The sequence below is a fragment of the Populus euphratica genome, unplaced genomic scaffold (assembly GCF_000495115.2).
Source record: "Populus euphratica unplaced genomic scaffold, PopEup_1.0 scaffold587.1, whole genome shotgun sequence".
NCBI lineage: Eukaryota > Viridiplantae > Streptophyta > Magnoliopsida > Malpighiales > Salicaceae > Populus > Populus euphratica.
In genome coordinates, this window is record NW_011500215.1 from 202963 (window position 1) to 222830 (window position 19868).

General features: G+C 34.9%; 3 protein-coding genes across 5 annotated transcripts in view; all 3 read right to left on the reverse strand.

Moving 5' to 3' along the window:
- Positions 1-6339, reverse strand: part of LOC105112215 (DEAD/DEAH box helicase) — a 9652-nt gene extending 3313 nt beyond the window's left edge. For both annotated transcript variants that reach the window (XR_839714.1, XM_011007829.1), the window contains exons 1-10: positions 5580-6339; positions 5128-5353; positions 4510-4755; positions 4111-4245; positions 3171-3295; positions 2229-2368; positions 1835-1905; positions 765-926; positions 152-238; positions 6-48 (exon numbers count right to left, since the gene is read on the reverse strand). Coding sequence is in view for 1 of the 2 variants with exons in the window: in XM_011007829.1 (XP_011006131.1) it covers positions 6-48; positions 152-238; positions 765-926; positions 1835-1905; positions 2229-2368; positions 3171-3295; positions 4111-4245; positions 4510-4755; positions 5128-5353; positions 5580-6163 (1819 nt within the window). In the remaining variant the exon portion in view is untranslated. The remainder of the gene's footprint in view (positions 1-5; positions 49-151; positions 239-764; positions 927-1834; positions 1906-2228; positions 2369-3170; positions 3296-4110; positions 4246-4509; positions 4756-5127; positions 5354-5579) is intronic.
- Positions 6340-6899: 560 nt separating this feature from the next.
- LOC105112216 (potassium transporter 4-like) lies at positions 6900-12236 on the reverse strand. Its single transcript, XM_011007830.1, has 9 exons — positions 12149-12236; positions 10852-11092; positions 10520-10765; positions 9930-9980; positions 9536-9796; positions 9282-9334; positions 9072-9186; positions 8728-8982; positions 6900-8232 (listed from the first exon to the last, which is right to left on the reverse strand). The coding sequence occupies exons 1-9, from the start codon at positions 12191-12193 to the stop codon at positions 7145-7147; spliced, it is 2355 nt and encodes a 784-aa protein (XP_011006132.1). The 5' UTR covers positions 12194-12236; the 3' UTR covers positions 6900-7144.
- A 2993-nt stretch (positions 12237-15229) lies between these two features.
- Positions 15230-19425, reverse strand: LOC105112217 (proline-rich receptor-like protein kinase PERK8). Of its 2 annotated transcripts, XM_011007832.1 has the most exons (9): positions 18890-19425; positions 18723-18767; positions 18016-18230; positions 17720-17925; positions 17057-17183; positions 16724-16795; positions 16282-16468; positions 16067-16196; positions 15230-15735 (listed from the first exon to the last, which is right to left on the reverse strand). In XM_011007832.1, the coding sequence occupies exons 3-9, from the start codon at positions 18161-18163 to the stop codon at positions 15472-15474; spliced, it is 1134 nt and encodes a 377-aa protein (XP_011006134.1). In that variant the 5' UTR covers positions 18164-18230; positions 18723-18767; positions 18890-19425; the 3' UTR covers positions 15230-15471. The 2 variants fall into 2 exon arrangements, with proteins under 2 accessions (XP_011006134.1, XP_011006133.1); XM_011007831.1 differs by having other exon boundaries at positions 18723-19425.
- Positions 19426-19868: the final 443 nt, after the last annotated feature.

Below are 19868 nucleotides of genomic sequence, written 5' to 3' on the forward strand. Positions count from 1 at the left end.
GAAGCCTTGGCCAAGTTCGCGGCATTCTTCTAGAGCTGCTAGCCTCTCCTGAAAAGTCAAACAATTGCAAAAGTTACATAAAAATCTAGTAGGTGTATGACAATCAACCAGGTGCACTAATAAAAAGAAAAGGCTGTATTGCAGAACATACCAGCGCCTGATCAGTTAACATTGACTTGTCAGGGTAAAATAAATGCGCATGAGCTTCCTTATCTGCCCTGCCCACTCTTCCACGCAACTATTGCAATACCATTAAAGATTGAAAAGTAGGTAAAATATTTTCTAACAACAACAAAAACAAGATAAAGGATTCTGGATGCATTCCAGTTTCTTTGTTACTAAATGAAAAATCATTGAGGATGCTTCCTGGGTTTACCTAATTCATAAAATAGCTCAAGGGATGAAGAAAGTAACTTAATTCTACAAAAGCTTCTGCATTAGAGAGATCCAATGATAAATGCATGTTTAGGAGGTCATGGGGGAGAGGGGGAAACCCGATTTTTCTTCTTCTGGTAGGAGACAGGAGGCTTTTTTAGAGTATATCTGATGTTAATCTTTGAAAGGTAAGAAAAACAGCAAGAAGCAAAACATATAAGAATGGGTTATTAGCTTGGGTACTGGAGATGCAATCTAAGTTAAAAAAAAAAAAAAATGCTTGGGATCTCATTCTTTTTAGAAGAATTTTCTAGAAATGGAGAACTTTCGACTATTTTGTAGAAATATTTAAACAACATATTTACAGGAGAAAGTGGAGAGGGTAGAACCTGATACAATTGAGCCAGGCCAAATAGCTGAACATCTTGAATTATGATGGTATTTGCGTTTTGAATATCAAGCCCACTTTCTACTATATTTGTGCATATAAGAATCTTAATTTCACCTTGTGCAAATTGCTCCATGGTGTCCTCAAGCTGCTTTGAATATTGCTAAACACACGCAGCAAGAAAAGAACATCACAGAATGTGTGGGAAACCAAAAGCAAAATTTACATAATGGGAGGAACTAAAACTACATTAGTATACACTCTGAGTTTTAATCAAGACATGACTTTCCAGGGTAAGCCGCTTTATTTCATGAAAGGACCATGGTAAGCTGTGCACCTGTTATTTACAAAGCAAATGAGCAGCACCCTCAAGCGTGCATCAGGTCTCACTATGGGACTTGGCGGTTGGCCCATTCCATCCTCATATATTCATAACTACTATTAGCAATCAATTCATGTTCATATATCCATATCCATCAATCAATTCACATGAGCTACGACATTCTAGTATGAACTAGTTTTCTTGACTTTTCAGCTCTTTTTCCAATATTCGATCCTTGCATGCCACATGGCCTCCTTTCCAATATTTGCAATTTAACCCCAAAACAAACCACAATTAAGTCCTTGAAATTTTGGTTCTAGCAAATTAATCAACATTAACTTAAAGAATGTAAAATTAACTCCCCAAAGGCAAAAATCAGGTGTTTACATTTGGGCAAAAGATGGTTTGATGCTTTGTCTTGTTACCTTATGAAATACCAAGGTAGATTCCTCTGAGTCACAAAGCTAGTTTTTCATATTACAAACATGAGAATAAAAGGGAAAATATAAAAAACATTAAAACATGGAACAAATAAAACTAAAAGAAAGCAACTTCAAGGAAGACAAAAATCCATGAGGATGTTAATGTTCAATTTGCATAATTTAGAATAACAACACCCTTCAAATCAAACCTTGATATGGTAACACACATTTAAAAGTGGACCTTTGGGTGGTCTGGGCTACTATCTTATACGCGCACAAAGATAATTTCCTGTGAAACATTTAACATTTTTCAGATAAAAGAAATACCTGCCCATGGGCAACGGCTATTTCTACATTTGGAAATGATTGCTCAAGGAAATCCTTCACTTCTTCCAGCCCTGTTAGGCAAAAATGAAGCATAGATCCATATCACCAAATTGAGAAAAGCAAACAAGTTCTGAAGTCTATCAGGAAAACAAAACACAGAAAATGCCAACTACCAAACTTCTTCATATTTAATTTTGGCTCTTAATTCCTGTTGATAACAGTAAATGAAGATTTTTTACTATGTACCAAACAGGCAATTATATATGATTATCAGCAGTGCCAGTAGTGTATGCTATGCATGTTTAACACTCTAATCCTATTTAGTGTACAACATGATTGAAAAGTTTTTGCACACATATTGCACTTAAAAAAAATAGAAAGGCATATTCAATACCTTTAATACGAGGCAGGACATAAAATACTTGACCACCACGGTCCAGCTCATATTTGATTGCTGATATTAGCTTATCTTTATTGTATGCCGACAGATGGGTCTTTATAGGAACTCTTTCTGGAGGTGGAGTTGAAATTAAACTGAAAAATGTAAGTGCATCTTTAAGGTTACCAGATTATAGACCAGCAAATCAGTAATTTCAAAAAATGTTCAAGGGAGATATGGTTCATGTCTTCAAACAGTTTGATAATTTTTAATATCTTCAGATCATTATTTAGGTTGCATCATGGAGTATGGATTCATTTCTATAATAGATATGTACAGAAATATTTCTACAAAAGATATCTGACAAAACATATAGTATATAGTAATAGCCTTTTATAACATAATCAACTTAACAAATCCTTGATCCTACGTCATCTACAAGGATCCTATATCAAAATTGTATGATTCCAATCTACAAGGGCAACGTGAAATCAAGAAATTAATTAAAATGACTAAACATGTATGTGTACCATACAATAGCAGACTTTAGAAGCCGTCTACAAGGATCCTATATCAACATTGTATGATTCCAATCTACAAGGGCAACGTGAAATCAAGAAATTGATTAAAATGACTAAATATGTGTGTGTACCATACAATAGCGGACTTTAGATGATCCACGCTTCTGAATTTTAATTGTACAAACCAAGATCCTCAAATCCTACTTTAGTAAAGGTCCAAAGTCAGTATTGCACGATAATCCATGATGATACATTTCAAATTGAGGGGAAATGATTATCTAGCACTGACTTTGAATTTTCACTTTACATGCTTCAGCAAATGGCCATTTAGAAACTCAACAGTGCTTGGCTAAACTAAACTAGATGTCTGGATCCAGGATCTACTCTGGTAGCAAACTTTTCTTCATCTAATACATATTTGCCTCAGGTATATTACCTTGCATCCCGAAATCCAGTCAATGCTAAATAAAGTGTTCGAGGTATAGGTGTTGCAGAGAGAGTAAGAACATCGACTGAAGTTTTGAATGAAGCAATCTTCTCCTTCTGTTTGACACCAAATCTCTGGAAAGCAAAGAAAATTGCACATGCAGATCACAACACAAACTATTTCAATACAATTTGCAAATAATGGGAAGAGTTTAGGAAACTAGCTATTAAAATAAGTTCATTCCCTCAGCCCTCCTTTTTTAAGGAGATGGCATGGAATTTTGTTTTATGTTGGGAATTATATGCAAATGTAATGTCCAAAAGCATAGGCATACAAATTCTTGCCTGCATGCATAAGCAATGGATCCTGGATGCCACGTTTAAGCATACAACTTCGTCAATTAGTTTGACAAAATAGAACATTCAATTTAAAGTGTTTTATAACCTGACATCCAATGACACCTTATTAACGTATAACTTTAAGTGGGAGTCATATAAAGTAAAACATTAAATTTAAAGAGATATAAAGCCTGAAAGTCTATTGACACCCAAAAGCATGAAAATTGACAATGCATGATTTATATTAGATAAGAGATCAAATACAACAGTTGGTATGGTAGTTATGTTTTAAACTTGATGCAATTTGAACCTACTCTCGCATACATCACATTTTGACACATCCATATGACCAATTTCAAGTTTCTGTATGTGTGTAAAACATATATAAGGAGCTAAATGGAAAGAAATTTCTTTGATTATTTTAAAGTGCTTAGATGGCCAAGACAGCCACACAGCCAAAAAATTTTGCTTTCCTTCCAAATAGAAAAATCATCATGGATGGAAAAGTAACCTTTACCTTTTCTCTTATTATTTTTTTCAAAGGATGTAGTAATGTAGATCAACAAGGCAAAGATCATTGCACATAACAGAAATATGCTAAGGAGGCAAACCTGTTCTTCATCCACTACAAGAAGGCCTAGGTTGTTATACACAACACGATTTCCAAGAAGTGAATGAGTGCCCACGATAATGTCCAAATGACCATGTTCAATCATGTTCAAATACATCTCTTTCTCTGCTTTACTCTGCATGCAGTCACAGGTCTGACATTCTTAAAACCAAAGTAGTAATTGTTAATTAAAAGAGCATATAACTGACAATGAACTGCATGCCTGACTTCAGAAATGGTTGTTAGAGCTTCATAATGAACCAACAAACACTATTTCAAGAGAAATCTTGTCTAGATTTTTCTTCATGCTAACTCTTTGTGTGCAAGATATAAACACAAATATGAATATGAGCCGACTCCTGAGATACACTGAATTGAATAAAAAGGATAGATTATGTACCTGAAACCGACTCAGAAGTGCAACCTTGATATGAGGATACTTGGAAAAGCGTTCTGAAATAACATCAAAATGTTGTTTGGCCAGAACAATTGTTGGTGCTAAAACCATAGCTTGCTTTCCTGCTAAAACAATGCAAAAGATAGCACGTAAAGCAACTTCTGTTTTACCAAACCCAACATCTCCACAGATTAATCGGTCCATTGGAGTTTCTCTCTGGTTCAAATCCCTCTCAACGTCAATAAAAGCCTGGAATGAGAATCCAACTTGTGAGCACAGGAAAAGGAAAGGAAACAGAAAAGGATAACACTTGTTTAGATAAACGAGTGAAGTTTGTTGTGCCATCTGTTATGAGATAATGAATGTTGAATCTGAGAAAAGGGAAAGGAAGGTGTTGAACTCTGTGGAAGCAACAGCTAAGGCTTCCTATCCTCTCCAAACAAATGAAAAATAGATGTAAATGCAAACATAATCTCAACAATGATTAAAAACTGAATAGGATTGTCTTATGCTATCTAAGAATATAAAAATTTCACTAACATGAATGAGGATAACTAAGAAACCTCGCTTACAAATTTTAAAAATGCAGTTAAGTAAATTTTTGCAAGATTGTATAGCTACCAGCTTCTGGTCTGGTGTGGGCTCATAAGGAAATTGAGCCGCAAATTCAGCCATGAAAGGAGTCTTTGGGTAGGGAGGTCTTCTTTGTTTTAGTCTATGTAAATACAGCTCCATTAAGTCAACCACCATTTTCTGTATTGCAACCTTTCCCTTTGTCTTTCTCCTTTCCCATGCACCAGTATCGCTCAATTTGCTCAATGTCCGAGGCCTTTTCGTTTCGTTCGGGCTGGAAGGACAAGGACAAAAAATTATGACAAGGCCTTTGCATGTGAAGTAAGGAATTCATACTAACTGCTTTAGCAACTGAATATATCAATGAAATTAAATAACAATTTAAAAAATCCAACCAGATTGGATAAAACAAGCAACCTATAAAATTCATCAAGCATTAAAACAAATAAGAAGCTGCACGTGTAAAATCAGTTCAAAAAGGAGGGGAAGGAAAAACCTACAGATTATATCGATAAAGCATACGAGAAGCCTGCTTAACAGGAAGCTTAGCCATCCCATCAGCATATTCAATGAACACATATTCAATAGCCTCTGAAGAACCCTTTGGCACATCAAACTTAATGCCAAAAAACCTCCCAATCCCCACCTTCTTATGCACAACATAATCCCCGGAACGAAGTGTATAAGGATCCACCTTGTAACTAAAAACATCCCCTTCTTTTGCCACCCTATCGCCTTTCAACTTCTGCAATCCTCTCTGCTGCTGCTCTTTCACCATCTGTATGTACTTATCAGCCTCTTCAGAATCCATTATGGGCTTTGAGCCCTCTCTCTTTCCATGGTGTTGCCGGCGAATTCTCTCGTTGAGGATGGAGATGGGGTCCTGCTCCGTCTCAATCTTGTACTTCGGGGTGGCTGTACGGCTGGAAAAGGGAACTGCTGTTTGGGTGTGGACGGCATTGGTGAGGGAAAATGATTGTTTGTGGTTGTGGCGATAAGGTAATTTCACAGAGAAAAGTCTCCGTAGCTTAGTGGAGGAGTTGAGTTTGAAGATAAGAGGTGTGGATATGTCAAGAGAAGTCATTGGTCGAGGATAAGAGGAAGGGGGCGGAGGAGGAGGAGGAGGAGGTTCATAAATGGAAATGGGACTTTTTAATTATTATTATTATTATTTTTACAACAAGAAGATAGCTAATAATGACCTGAGAGGTTTTGGAGAGGTTTAACTGAAGACAACGTCAGAAATGTTTTTGTCCTCTTCTTCTTATGTTCGATTTTTGTTTGTCCAAATTTGGGTGATGTTCAAGTTTCTAGCCATAGATATTAACTAATGTGACGTGTCAATTTTTAATCCATTAGAATTAATCATCACTTAGTCCCGAGCATTTCCTAAGTATTTAAAAAAAAAAATCAAATTATTTTTTTATGTTTTTATATAGTTGCTATTAAAAATAAATTTTAAAAAATAAAAAGAATTGTTATTTTAATATATTTTAAAATAAAAACTACTTTAAAAAATAACAACATTTATCATTTCATCAATTATAGAATTAAAATAATATAAAAATAAAGGAGGGCGCGGATGAAATGGGAAAATTAGGAAAGGAAAAGAGTATTTTTGAGAGGGAAAAGGAAAAGAAAAAAGGAGGTTTCTCTATTGAGTCCCTTAAGTACCGATATTATGAAATGGGCCCAGCATCTATCCACCTTTTTCTCAAATGGATCCTTCTCAATTAAATGACTGGAGATGAGGTTACGTAGTTTCTGTCCGGCTATAATACCCACAGACCCTTGGCACGAACGCAATCAATTCTCCCCTCTTGCACGAGAATGTTCTCTATTAATAAGATTTAAAGCAATATATTCCTCAATGCCTTGCACATTATTTCTTGCTCATAGAAAAGCCCTAGTAATTTATCAGATGAAGAGCCTGCAGTAGGTTTATCTGTACAAAGAGGGAAAGCTGTTTCATGGAAAACCTGCCATAAAATAACCTCACCCATACATAACCCCAGCCGTTCAAATATGGCCACCTGGGGTCAAATGGACAGTAACGTCAGAATGATTACACATAGTATATCATGCCAACTTCAATGAGGCTGATGTGAGGAATGTTCAGCGCCACGGCAGGGCCCCTGCAGTTCTTCCGAAGAAATGAGTAGCCAATATCAATAGCTAGTTTTTTAAGGAATGAGGATGTTCTCCTAGCCTTCACGTATGAATGCCCCATTATATAGGCCACCCCCGCTTCCTTAGCCTGGATCAAATCCATCAGTTCTTCCCTAACTGAAGGATCCATCCCAGGATTTGGTGGTAGCTGAAAACTCACATGGCGCCTTCTGATCTGGGGATTCTCGTCATCATAAGCTGATCGTAAACTCTGGAGGGTTAAAGATCTGCTACTTTGGATAGACTCGTCAATGCTAAGAATTTCTTGCTCTGATTCCATTAAACTCAAGCTAGATTGGACAGGGTTGATGCTCATAACAGCCATCCTGCCATCAAGGGATGGACTCTCAGATGAAGAGAATTGTGGTTCAACAGCATCCATCTGAATGAACTCTGCTATGCTCTGTATAAGCTTGTTCTCAAAGTTGCCATCATCCCGCTGGATGTCCTTGTAGCCATACCTCACAATGCACCTATACATGCGATATGGTCTTGGGCATACTCGGCCAATGAGGAAGCGTTCTTCAGGGGAAACATACGGAACGGGGACTGATTTTACACAAACAAAAACTAACACCTTATGAAATGCAGGGAGATTTGTTACAAAGTGAGAGAAGATTGCAGGAACTCCAGTAGCCAACTCAGAGTATATGAGACCTATCCCTGGTACACGGACAATGCCAAGGCTGGGGCCCAATCCAAGTAGCCATTTTAACGAAACTTTGTTGTGCAGATCAAAGTTGTACTTCTTGCGAGTTCCGTAATGCCAAATGTACATAATAAGCATAAAAATGGCTGACAGCACAAGAGGAGCCCATCCTCCCTGGGGCACTTTCATGAGGGCTGCTGACAAGTAGACACCCTCAATGAACCAAAAGAATAGAAGGAAACATGCAGCCAGAATGACACTCTTCTGCCAAACGAAGATTATGACCAGTGCCATGAGAAATGTTGTGATAAACATGACTGTCATGCAGGCAAGTCCTGGGAACCAACACACAAACACAAAAAATCACTATGATATTCAACTACAATGCCCGTACGCCTGAAAAAATGATACTCATAGGCCTAATAAAAGTATGGAAAAGGGCAGAGAGAACATCAGCCATCCTTCTGTTGCTAACCCTGCAGAGAGACTTGCGCAGAAACTTTGGGCCCCAATATGACACCCCAGGAAAATTGGCTTACATTAACTTAAGAGTTTAGAATGGAATCACCAGGCAGCTAAATTAAGAGGCAGCAAGCAGTGAAGAGAGAACTTCTAGCTAATTTGTGCAGCTGAACTCCTAAATGGTTCACATATAGCAATAAATTTTTTGAAATTCCACAGCTGAACCGAAAATCTTATCTGTCTTGAATGCTCAAAATATAGCTATAATAGCAGACACAATTGCATCAACAATGCACTTTTGTAACCTAACCATCAGATAATTGAGGAAAAGAATGGCATAGCATGACAGAGGGAGAGGAATGACTTACCATAAGCATTTCCAATGAAAGTTGTATCTTGAAATCCAACAGTTATAGCAAGAGTAAGGACCATGAGGATCCAGTTTATTTCTGGGATGTAGATCTGCCCATATATGTGTTTTGAGGTGTGAACAATTTTAACTCGTGGAAAACACCCAAGAGCATGGCATTGCTTAACAATAGAGAAAGTGGCGGTGATAACAGCCTGACTTCCAACAATAGCAGCAAGGGTGGCAATAACACATACAGGCCAAAATACACGATCTGCAGTACGCAATTAGGCAACAAATTAAACCAACTCCAATAGGATAGAAAATTCACGAACAATTGTTACTTAAAGTCACATTGAATACCAGGTATCGAGTCATAGAAACTGTTTGACATGGAGTTGGGATTTTTAGATAGAAATGCAGCCTGACCCATGTATTGTACAACCAAACAAGGGTAAATAGCCAATGCAAAAGCAAGCTGCACGGGCAAGAGCATCATTAAATTTATCAATTGGAAATACAATTATAAGAAGTACCTTTGTGACAAATAATACAGTTCCAGTTTACACTCACCCTGATAGATAAGGCAGTGAAATGACCAAGATCAGCAAACATTGCTTCAGTGCCTGGTGAAAACCAGAAAAATTGTTGGTAATTAGTGCACTATTCGCACTGTACAAAACTGAATCAGTTATTGCAGTCGGAGCACTGAATAGTTTCTGACCAAACTACAACTTTAAATCAACCATACTCCCAATGAAGAGTGGCAATCACATGCAACAAGAAAGTGAAAAATCATGCAAGATCAATTTCCTGATCCAACATACCAGTTATGGAAAGAAGGACCCCTCCAAGTGAAATCCAACCATCTTTACCCGTCTGGCTGAAGAACTTTATAATGTAATGAGGCGACAAAGCATGAACAATCTTCGGGTTCCAGTGTATAATGTTGTACAGTCCAATGGAGAGAATTGACACCAACCAGATGATTACAATTGGTGCAAACATAAAGGCTACCTTATGAGTGCCGCAATGCTGCAGAGCAAAGAGGCCAACCAAAATGACACAGGCAAGCAAGACAAGTTCACCTACCAAGAATAGCAAGCATACTTTGTCAAAACTGAGTATTACGAAGCTGTAAGGTGTAAAGAAATATTGAAGCATTAATAGGCATCATAATAGAAATTTGTGAGGACAGGTTGGTAAGAATAACCAAATTACCCTTAGTCAGTTTATTGTCAGCAACTTGTAGCCCAGATACCGCTGACAAAACTGCAAGCACAAAAAAAATTCGATATATAAATTTAATCCAGGGACGAAGTATTGAGGTGGGCAAAAGAACTGTTGATGTTGCTATTTCTATGTAAGAAATTTCTGCAGGGTGAAGTAGTGAATCAGGCAGAAGATTTGAAAAGCCATAAAAAGAAAAGGAAAGGTAAAACATAAGTTATTTAGAATGCAGGGATTAAAAACCCCTACTGTCATCAGCATCAATGACAGTTGCTAATGAGATGATGCGTGCCAGAATAATAAAATCAATTGAAGACATGGTCTATAAATGGTCTTCCTTATTCTAATTTGTAAAACTGGCTTGGCTCATTAAATTAATTTACAAACCAAGCATATTGTAATAGGGAGATCTATAAATGATCTTCCTTGCTTGTACATGCCTTGAAGAATTTAAGACTCGGCAAAAGATGGAAGCAAAAGAATTTCTTACAGCACCTCCAATGCGCAAAAGTTGACAAGGACAAGACACTCATGCAGTTTGGGAAATACATAATTATTGATAACTCATAGTAATGCATTACCAGATATTGCTGGAGTAAGTACACCATCACCTATGACCATGCAAGCACCAAACAAGACGACAACAAGTAGTGCAGTCCGAAGCCTTCTGTGCTTCTCCAAAAATCTCTTCAATGGAGAGGAGGCAATAGCCTGTGCCGAGGGGCCATATTTGTAGGCTGAGAGCTCCTCATCGGCTGCTTGTTGATTGGGAAGTAAGCTAAACTTTGCATGCCTGCAAAGCAACGAGTAAAGAGCGAATGTGCCACCTGACATAAATTAAACTGTATCAGAATGACAGCATGGAATTAGAAATCATGTGAGAAGAATATTTGAAAGAGAAGTTTTGTCTCACCTTCACCATTATCATCTGCGCTCAATAGGATACAGATATACTTGATCAAAGGTATCAATGTAAAGGTCCAGAAAATCAAGGAAAATGCACCGAAAATTACTTCCTCTGTCTGATGTTTCTGCATCTTCCCAGCAAATGTGTTTGTATAAACGTAAAGAGGTGAAGTACTCAGGTCTCCATACACTACCCCAAAGCTTTGATATGCCAATAGTAGATTCCTGGAGAGAATTAACCATGAAAACTGCAAAATCACACACAAGTAAAGTCATGGTTCAAGGAAACTGTTGGCATTTTAGCTCATTAAAACAAAAAAGCTCCTGCTTAGTTTACTTCTGACACCAAGAATTACAGCAAGCCTGAATTGAGAACTACAGAGAAGCAACAAGACTTGTGAAAAGCATGAGTAGCACAATACGATTAGGAAATAAAAAGTAAATTGAATCAAACTTTTTTATTTCTAGTGAGTAATCTCTATGTTTTCAACTTATTCGATCCTGGTACAGAGCTGACTTGCCATTGATTTGAGCTATTTATGCCGAAATCATTGACTAAAAAAGAATTGTTTCTTTATACATGAAAAGTTAAAATAAATGTTTATTGATGACCATGATGCTATGAAGAACTCGACCTCTATCACTTGGGTTCTTATCATTCAGCATATAACTTAACACAGATGCACACAACAGCAACCATCCAAACACAACCATTCAGATAATGCTTTGGATTAACAAAGATTAAAATATCACATCAGGAAGAAAAAAAATCAATCATTGACTTTGTCAGTGAAAAATTCGTTTTCGCTATGGCCAAGAGTTATAAAACATATTGAAAAAAGAAGCTAACATCACCAACATGAATAAAAAAAACTACTCAGGCGGCCAACAAGACACACAACAAGTTCACAAACTTAAAAAAAAATTACTAAAACTAACTAGTTGAAATAATTATTTGGTTTATCTTATTACAGATAACACAACATATTATACTGTAAGAAAGAAGTCATCTGAAAACAATCTGAATGAAGCTGTTTGATTTATTGAAGTCAAGAATCAGTGAATTCATTCATCTAAAAACTCCAATATAATTGTAAAATCACTTCCCATTGCTCTCTTTTCGTTTCTGATAATGATTGATCAAAACTTGTGAAACACATATAAAATCAATCCAACAAGAATCGAATTCATCAGCTCCGAAAATGCGCGCATATGTATACATGTGTGTGTGTGGGCGTGTGTGTAGACAAAATTAAAGAAAATAATAGAGAAAATGAATAAGAGAGGGAGGAGGGAGGCCTGACTTGAGATGGATTAGAAGAACGGTGAATTCCAGCTCCTGCATCCATTGGAAACCTCACGGAGCTCTCTTTCTCTGCGTATCTCTCTCTCTCTCTGTCTCTCTGTGAGTCTGGGTGAGGGTCTTCTATTTTAGTGGAGCTCAGCGATGAAGAAAGAAAACACAACTGGTGGTACTTGTTCTTCTTATTATTATTCAAATAAATCTCAAAATTATTATGAGAGGAATTATTTTATTCATAAACTCTGTGGGACAGATGTTAGGTTTCAAACATATATTAAAATAATTTTTTTTTTTTAGTTTTTTAAAATTAAAACAATTTTAAGATATTAAAAAATTAAATTTTAAACAAACATTATTTTCACAGCAAAAACAAATGTGCTATTATCGATCTGATCTCATGAATAACATTTTTTTATTATTATTTATTTGGTTTGGTACATTGGTTTTGCTCACATAATACCGTCACGACGGTTACTATCCAATCCAATTCTCGATTTGTAAAATTAACAAATATTTTTTAATTAAAGATATATTAAAATAATATTTTTTATATTAATATATTAAAATTATTAAGAAATATTTAAAAAAATACTAATTTATATTATTTATAAAACAAAAAAAAAACGGTTGAAAAACACTTTTAAATGACGGAACATGCACTCCCTGAAGGTTGCTCCCCGCGTGGCTAGCTTGGCTGTCTTTTAAATTTGGAGAGCAGGAGCGCTGGATTGACTTTTTAATTGAACTTCTTAATAGATTAAAAAAATTGACATTTTAGGTTTTTATTTTAAAGTAACCGAAACACATGATTGGATCTGATCTTGGATTAAATTTGAGTTTGACAACTATAATGATAGACTCGCTGTGAATTTGATAATATGTTTAAGGATTGTTTTTTAAAAGTATTTTTTAATTAAAAATATATTAATATAATATTATTTAGATTTTTTACTTTTAATATTAGCATATTAAAATTCTAAAATAATATAAATTTACTATTTTTAAAGAAAAAATAATTTTTAAATTAAAACATAAAATTATACATGCTTTTAAATAATATTTATAAGTAACGTCAACATGAGATAATAGTCCATTCCACCTCACACTAAAGTTATCACTTGTTGACCATATATTCAGAGTACTAGAAGTAGATTTTAATCTATTTTTTATTAAAATTTAAATTATTTTTTAAATATTTTTTATTATTTTAATATTTTAATATGAAAAATAAATTTTAAAAATAAAAAAAATATTATTTAAATTTTTTAAGTTAAAAAGTAATCATCACCACACTTTCAAACATCCTTAATAATCTTGATGTAGGAGCTTTATAAAAAAAATAAAAACTTTCTTTAATTATTTTATTTTATTTATTTATTAGTTTAAAAAACTTATTTTTATTTTAATATTAAGTTTTATTAGTTTTTTTTAAAGAGGATAATTTTATTTATTTATTTATATGTTCAACATTGTAAGAATTTTATAGTTTTACTATATAAATTGATTGATGTAATAGCATTTTAACATATGAGACTTGATGAATAATTTTTTTTTTTTTTAAGTCTTTTCATAGTTATGTGTTGTGTTTTCAACGATTTTGATATACAACAAAACATTCCTTACTACATCAATTGGTATCGAAAATCATTAATTTCTAGTGATTAATTGTTGTTTTGGGTGGAACTCATTATAGGCACCTTGCTCAAAAGTGTCAGGGACCAGTTATAGGGTTACTCATGCACAAAAAGATTACTGGTTTTTTTATTGAGGAGGTTATGCTCAAACGGTATCTGATTTGGGAGGTTTTGGCTATGAACATGATGAACAGTTCCTTCCAACACAGGAAGATTGGATGCAAGAGCTTTTTAGGAAATAAATATTTCCTTAATTATTTTTACTCTTTTGTTTTCAGTTTAAAAATTATATTTTTTTTCTATTTATCATTGTTAGATTTTTCTAGGTTTATGTTTGAAAAGAACAATTTTTAAAAGTTTTTATTTAGTAATACGAGAGTTTTTTATTTTTATCTATTAAAAATTTTGTTTTGAAACATGATTAATCGGCATATTTAAAGCAAAATTAAAAATGAAGTTCACCTACTTTTAGGGTTAATTTTTTTAATTTATTTTCTAACACAGGTTTTTTATTTTACCATAAAATATTAACATAATTAAAAAAAATTGTAAATAAAAGAAATTAATATAAAATAATCCTTGATTGGAATGTGTTGAAAAAAAAAATCTTTTAACACTCTATATCTCACATAAGAAAGAAAAAAAAAAAAGCTTTCCTTATTGTTTATACAGAACTTATTTGTTTTTGCTTTAAATTAATTTTTTTGTGTTTTCATATCATTTTATTTTAATATATTGATACTAAAATAAATTTTAAAACATAAAAAAATATTATTTCAACACATTTCAAAATAAAAAAATATTTTAAAAAACAATTATTATCATAATACAAAACAAACTCATGATAAAAAGGTAAAAAGTTAAAATTAAGTTCAAAAATGCTTTTAAAAGAAAAAAGTTCTAGGAAAAGTAAACAAGCTCGTAATAGAAAGGTAAACAGTTAAAATTAAATTCAAAAATATTTTTTAAAAAAAAGATTCTAGGAAAGGTAGATTTTAGGTTTAAATTCGTACACAACTTGGTCGGGCTTGTCATTTTTTGCTAGTATATTGTCTTGTCGAGTCATATGAAATGTAATTTTTTTAATAATCTAAATAATTTTTTTAGTTTAAAAATATCAAATTTAAAATCAAAATATTTATATTTAGTTTTATTTTTAATAACAAAAAAATTAATTTTTATATATATATAACCAAAGCTTTCAATTTCGTTCCTTCATGGTCCCTTGCTAGTGAGAGCAATGCTGTCGATGTTCGCACTGCTTGAGACCTGCCAGAGAACGTCTTTTCTCCGGTGGATTAGCTGCTTATACAGAAAGCCCTCCCTGAAAAAGCTGAAGGGAGCCTTTATTTTTTTATTATGATATATAGTTAAAAGCTAACACCGAGCCAGACAAGATTTATAACCGTTGCCTTTTCCCCTCCGCGGGGAGAATTCTTCCACCACAATAACAGAACAGAACCCCTTATATACGAAAGGTAATGGTTTACAGCAAGATTATCAATACATTTATGATATAAAATAAATTTAAAAAATAACAACAATAATAACACAGCTGTTCTTTTATACACTTACAAACAGCTGACCATCTCCACTGAGCTCTCAAAAAAGGGGAATAAACACTTGAAGTAAACAATTGAAGTATCACAAAAATCACTCTCAACAATTTTTTAAGGAAAACAAATTTGTTTTATTTGGCTGATCTGAATAAGTGGCTTCCAAGAGTCACCGTTGGGGTTCCTTCCCCCATGACTGTCGTCAAGTTCATCTCTTTCTCAATTATACGATCAAGTTCCATTACCACATAATTCATGGCTGGTCGTCTCTCACTTGAAGGTTCCACACATCGGAGCATCAACTGTATAAACTCTTCCATGCCTTCAGCAGTGAAGCTACTCCCCAATCTTTGGTCGACAATGCTGGCAAAGTTGGCGTAGTCCTGAGTATTTTGGACCTAAAGGAAAAGATACCAAATTAATTTTACTTCCAGACTAGTGGCAGTTTACTACCTCACATGGTGCGAGTTTTATTCATTTTTTTAATTACGGGAATATTTAGAAATTAACACGGGCACTTGCATGTTTCAGTAAAGCACACGAGCAGAGATGATGAAATCTGTGGCAATTATATTTTGTGATGGCAAGATAGCAGTAAAAACAATCTTTATCTCAATCCTGCCCATCCACGCAGACAATCGCTAATATGACTGACAAATGAAGCAAGTGAATTACTTTAAAACAGACACATCACAGCATAATCTACAGTGATTAAGACTGGTAACTTACCCATTCAACCAGATTTTGGCTTGTCCCTGGAGATGGTTCTGCTGCCTCCTTGCCGCTTAGCAACTCTAGAAGGAATACACCAAAACTGAACACGTCACTTTTTTCAGAAAATCGCCTGAACTCTCTCACCCTGCATTTGTAAATGTCATATGAATAATTGACAAGCTATAAAGTGTTAAAAGCTGTATAGAACACGGAGAGTTATGGAGTAGTACTCTGGGGCAAGAAATATCTCATCTGATGTCACTTGTGTAGATGGGCCTGCAATATCAACTTTTCCCAGGAAATTACGAAGTCCTGCATCTGCAACTTTAGCAATGAAATTTTCATCCACGAGAACGTTGGCTGTTTTGAAATTTTTGTGCACCAAACGGGGAGATAGGGAGTGAAGATGAGCCAAACCTGTAGCATGGGATGAGATGAATGAGGTGGCACATGCACTTTGAGACCATTCATACACACAAAGAAGAACCTTTTATCAATATGAAGTCTTACCAAACTCTAAAGTATTTTGTGAAACCAATATTAATATTTCTTTTCTTTTCTCCCCCCTCCCCTCTCTCTATTTTTCTGCACTGAACTTGGCATTATATCTAAAGGAAAGAAAAACTGATACCAGGAAAGCCAAAATGCTGACTGATTTTGCATAAGGATCACCTTTAGCAGCCCCTAGAGCGATTGAAAGCCTATGCTTGAATTCAAGCTTCCCATCCAAAGTTTGACCAGGTCCTGCAAACAATATCAGGACTTTATTATAAATGAGAATCAACTATTATGGATACAGGGTTTGTATATATGGATCACAGTTTGAAGTGGCAGTATCGCACATCTCATGATAATGCATGGAAGAAAATCCAGGTGAAATAATTTCTAGCTATATGTCCCATAGATGCTTAAATGGAAAAGAACAATATAGAAGACACAATAGCTCAGTAAATTCCATACAACACAGATCAAACAAGCAAAAGCGGTGACTGGATAGAGAGTTACCATACAAGTGATTGGAAACGCTCCCACTAGGGATATACTCATATACAAGAAACTGTAGGTCATTTTCCTGGCAGTAGCCCAAAAGAGTCACAAGATTCCGATGCTGAATAGGTGAAAGGTAGCGCACCTGATTTTCGAGAAGCCAGTCTTGTTAGACCAAAACTTGGACAATGTGACAATAGAGATAACATAATAGAGATACAAGAACAGTAATCAAGCACAGCATAGATGAAATTCATATGCTAGTTTTAGGCTCCTAGAACAAACGGACTAAGATACTACACAATTGAAGCTGAGTTTCCCAGAAAAGGATAGATCCATATAATTTGGAGAAGAAAAGCTTTATTTTATTAAGCCTGGAGTTATATATAGGCACACAAAACCTGGCTGTGACATAAATTATCATGCCATAGATTAATTTAAAAATTATGAGGAACAAAAAGGTCTGTAATAATTATTTGCATTTATGATTCATTCCTCAGAAAATTTGGTGTGCTAAGCTAGCAAAACAATCCTGCCACCGTTCATTGCAGCATTAATGATGAATGAAAAATGGAGTGATTATGGGGAGAACCCAAACTTAAAAGAAAATGGTTCTCGTTCATTAATGAATGTTATCATCCGAAAGACTGAAACTCAATTTTTTCAGCAAGTGATGATTACCTCATCAACGAATTCTGGACTAGGAGCTCCAGGTCTCTTTTTGATGGCTACAACCATCCCATCATTAAGCAAACCCTTATATACCTCCCCAAACTTTCCAAACCCCATCAAATTTTTCTCGCTAAAACCTTTCGTGGCCAGAGACAATTCTTCCATCTCAAAACGCCTTGCTTCTTGTAATGACAACTCAATCCCCGCATGCCTTCCTACAGCAGGTAATCGAAAGAACAGCCACATTTAACATTTAATCACTTGCTTTTGAACCTCTATTGAATGATGTACGATGCAACTATTACCTTGAACAGATGTTTCAGAAGATCCTGTCTCTGAAGTTCTTGACACACTCTTTTTGTGATAAAGGCACCATAGAAGAAAAATAACTGCCCCCACCAATGCCATGACTCCTGCAGCACCTCCCAATATGGCTGCAAGAGTCCTTGACATCTGGTATGGGAACCGCTTCAGCTATGCTGTAACGTTTTAGTCGAATATGAGACAATATACATGGAACCTGGAAAAGGAAAGGCCGATAAGCAATAATGAAGAAAAGAAAATGCCACCTCATAAACAAGCAGCATTCAATAATCCATATAACCATGGATGACAGAAACACATAACGCAACGACATTGGTGCAGGAATTGATATTTTGTTTAGTCAAACAGTCATCTAGTCCCTGAAAAAGATCTTCTTTCAAGTCAACCATAAAGACAATTTCTGTTTAAAATAAGTGAGCTGCGCGAAAAGTTGAATCCCAATAGGTAAAGGAAGCAAAGACAAATGCATTAATGAAAAATAGTAACCTTCGAGAGGAAATCTCCAGTATTCTAATCATATGGTTAAACCCTAACTAATTAAATTAAACACACTATCAAATTCATTGAGAACCGACAAATGCTACTTGGCAGACTAGGAAAAGAAACGAGAAATGTGTCAAAACTGAAACTCCTTGAGATTAAAAAGAACGAAAGACATGAAAATCAATGGAATCTGAAATCTCCAAACCTGTATTCACAGATAAATTATGCAGCCAATCCCCAGAAACCTCAGCTTCATTTGCCAGTGACAAATCGAGTCAGGGTTCCAATAGCACAATCACCAAATTAAAAAATCACCCCACATTCCCAGCAACAAATTCTCAAAAAAACAAACAAACAAACAAACAAACCAACCCCCGTTGTGAAGATGAACACAGCTTCAAGGTGTGGTCTACAACAAACAAACTGCGACTGATTAAGCAAGGAAAAATCTGAGACCAATCAGCAGCTTGCCGTACCTTTTCCCTTTAAAAATAATATTAATAAATAATAAAGTTGAGAATCATCGTTGGATACAGTACAGACATTGCCGACAGAAAGTGACCTCGCGCCGACAACGCGACCAGGGAAGAGGTGGTTTATTACTTCTTCCTTCTATTACTCCCTCACCCTCACTACCAAACTCGAACACAAAACTCCATCACTCTAAAAAGTCTAAATCACAAATAATTCTTTATTGCATACAACAAAGAATATTTAATTAAATGAATAAATAAAACCCTATATTCTTACTGAAAAAAGTCTTGACGTAATTAATAATATCAAGAAAATAAAAAACAGAAGAAGGAAAGAAGATGACGATGAAGATGAATAAGAAATAGACAGACTGTGAGAGGGAGAGAGAGGGAGATATTTAATAATAATAATAATAATAATAAAAAAAAAATAATATTGTTTCGATTGATTGTAGTAGAATAGTTACGATTGTTTTTAAAAATATTAAATATATTAAAATAATATTTTTTTATTTTTAGAATTAGTACAATGATTCAGAATATATAGAAAATTTTATTTTTAATAAAAAATGAATTTTTTTAGAAATTCCCAGAGGGCTTCGTTGTCGTTTATTTTGGTGTGGGGGTGTAAAGCAGTATAATTGTTGTCTGCTAGCTGCTGCAAGTTGTAAGAAGAGATTTATCTTGTATGCCCTAGTTAGTCCCTGTACATGGATGCCCTTCTCATCTCGTCCCATCTTTCCTGCAGCTGTCTGTCTGCGACAGATTCACTACAGGTACTATGCGACAACAACCACGACAAACAACGAGATTAATGAGGATTCATAAACAACCCTTCTCATTTTATCTGTCTTCAAACATGATAATCAACGTTGTTC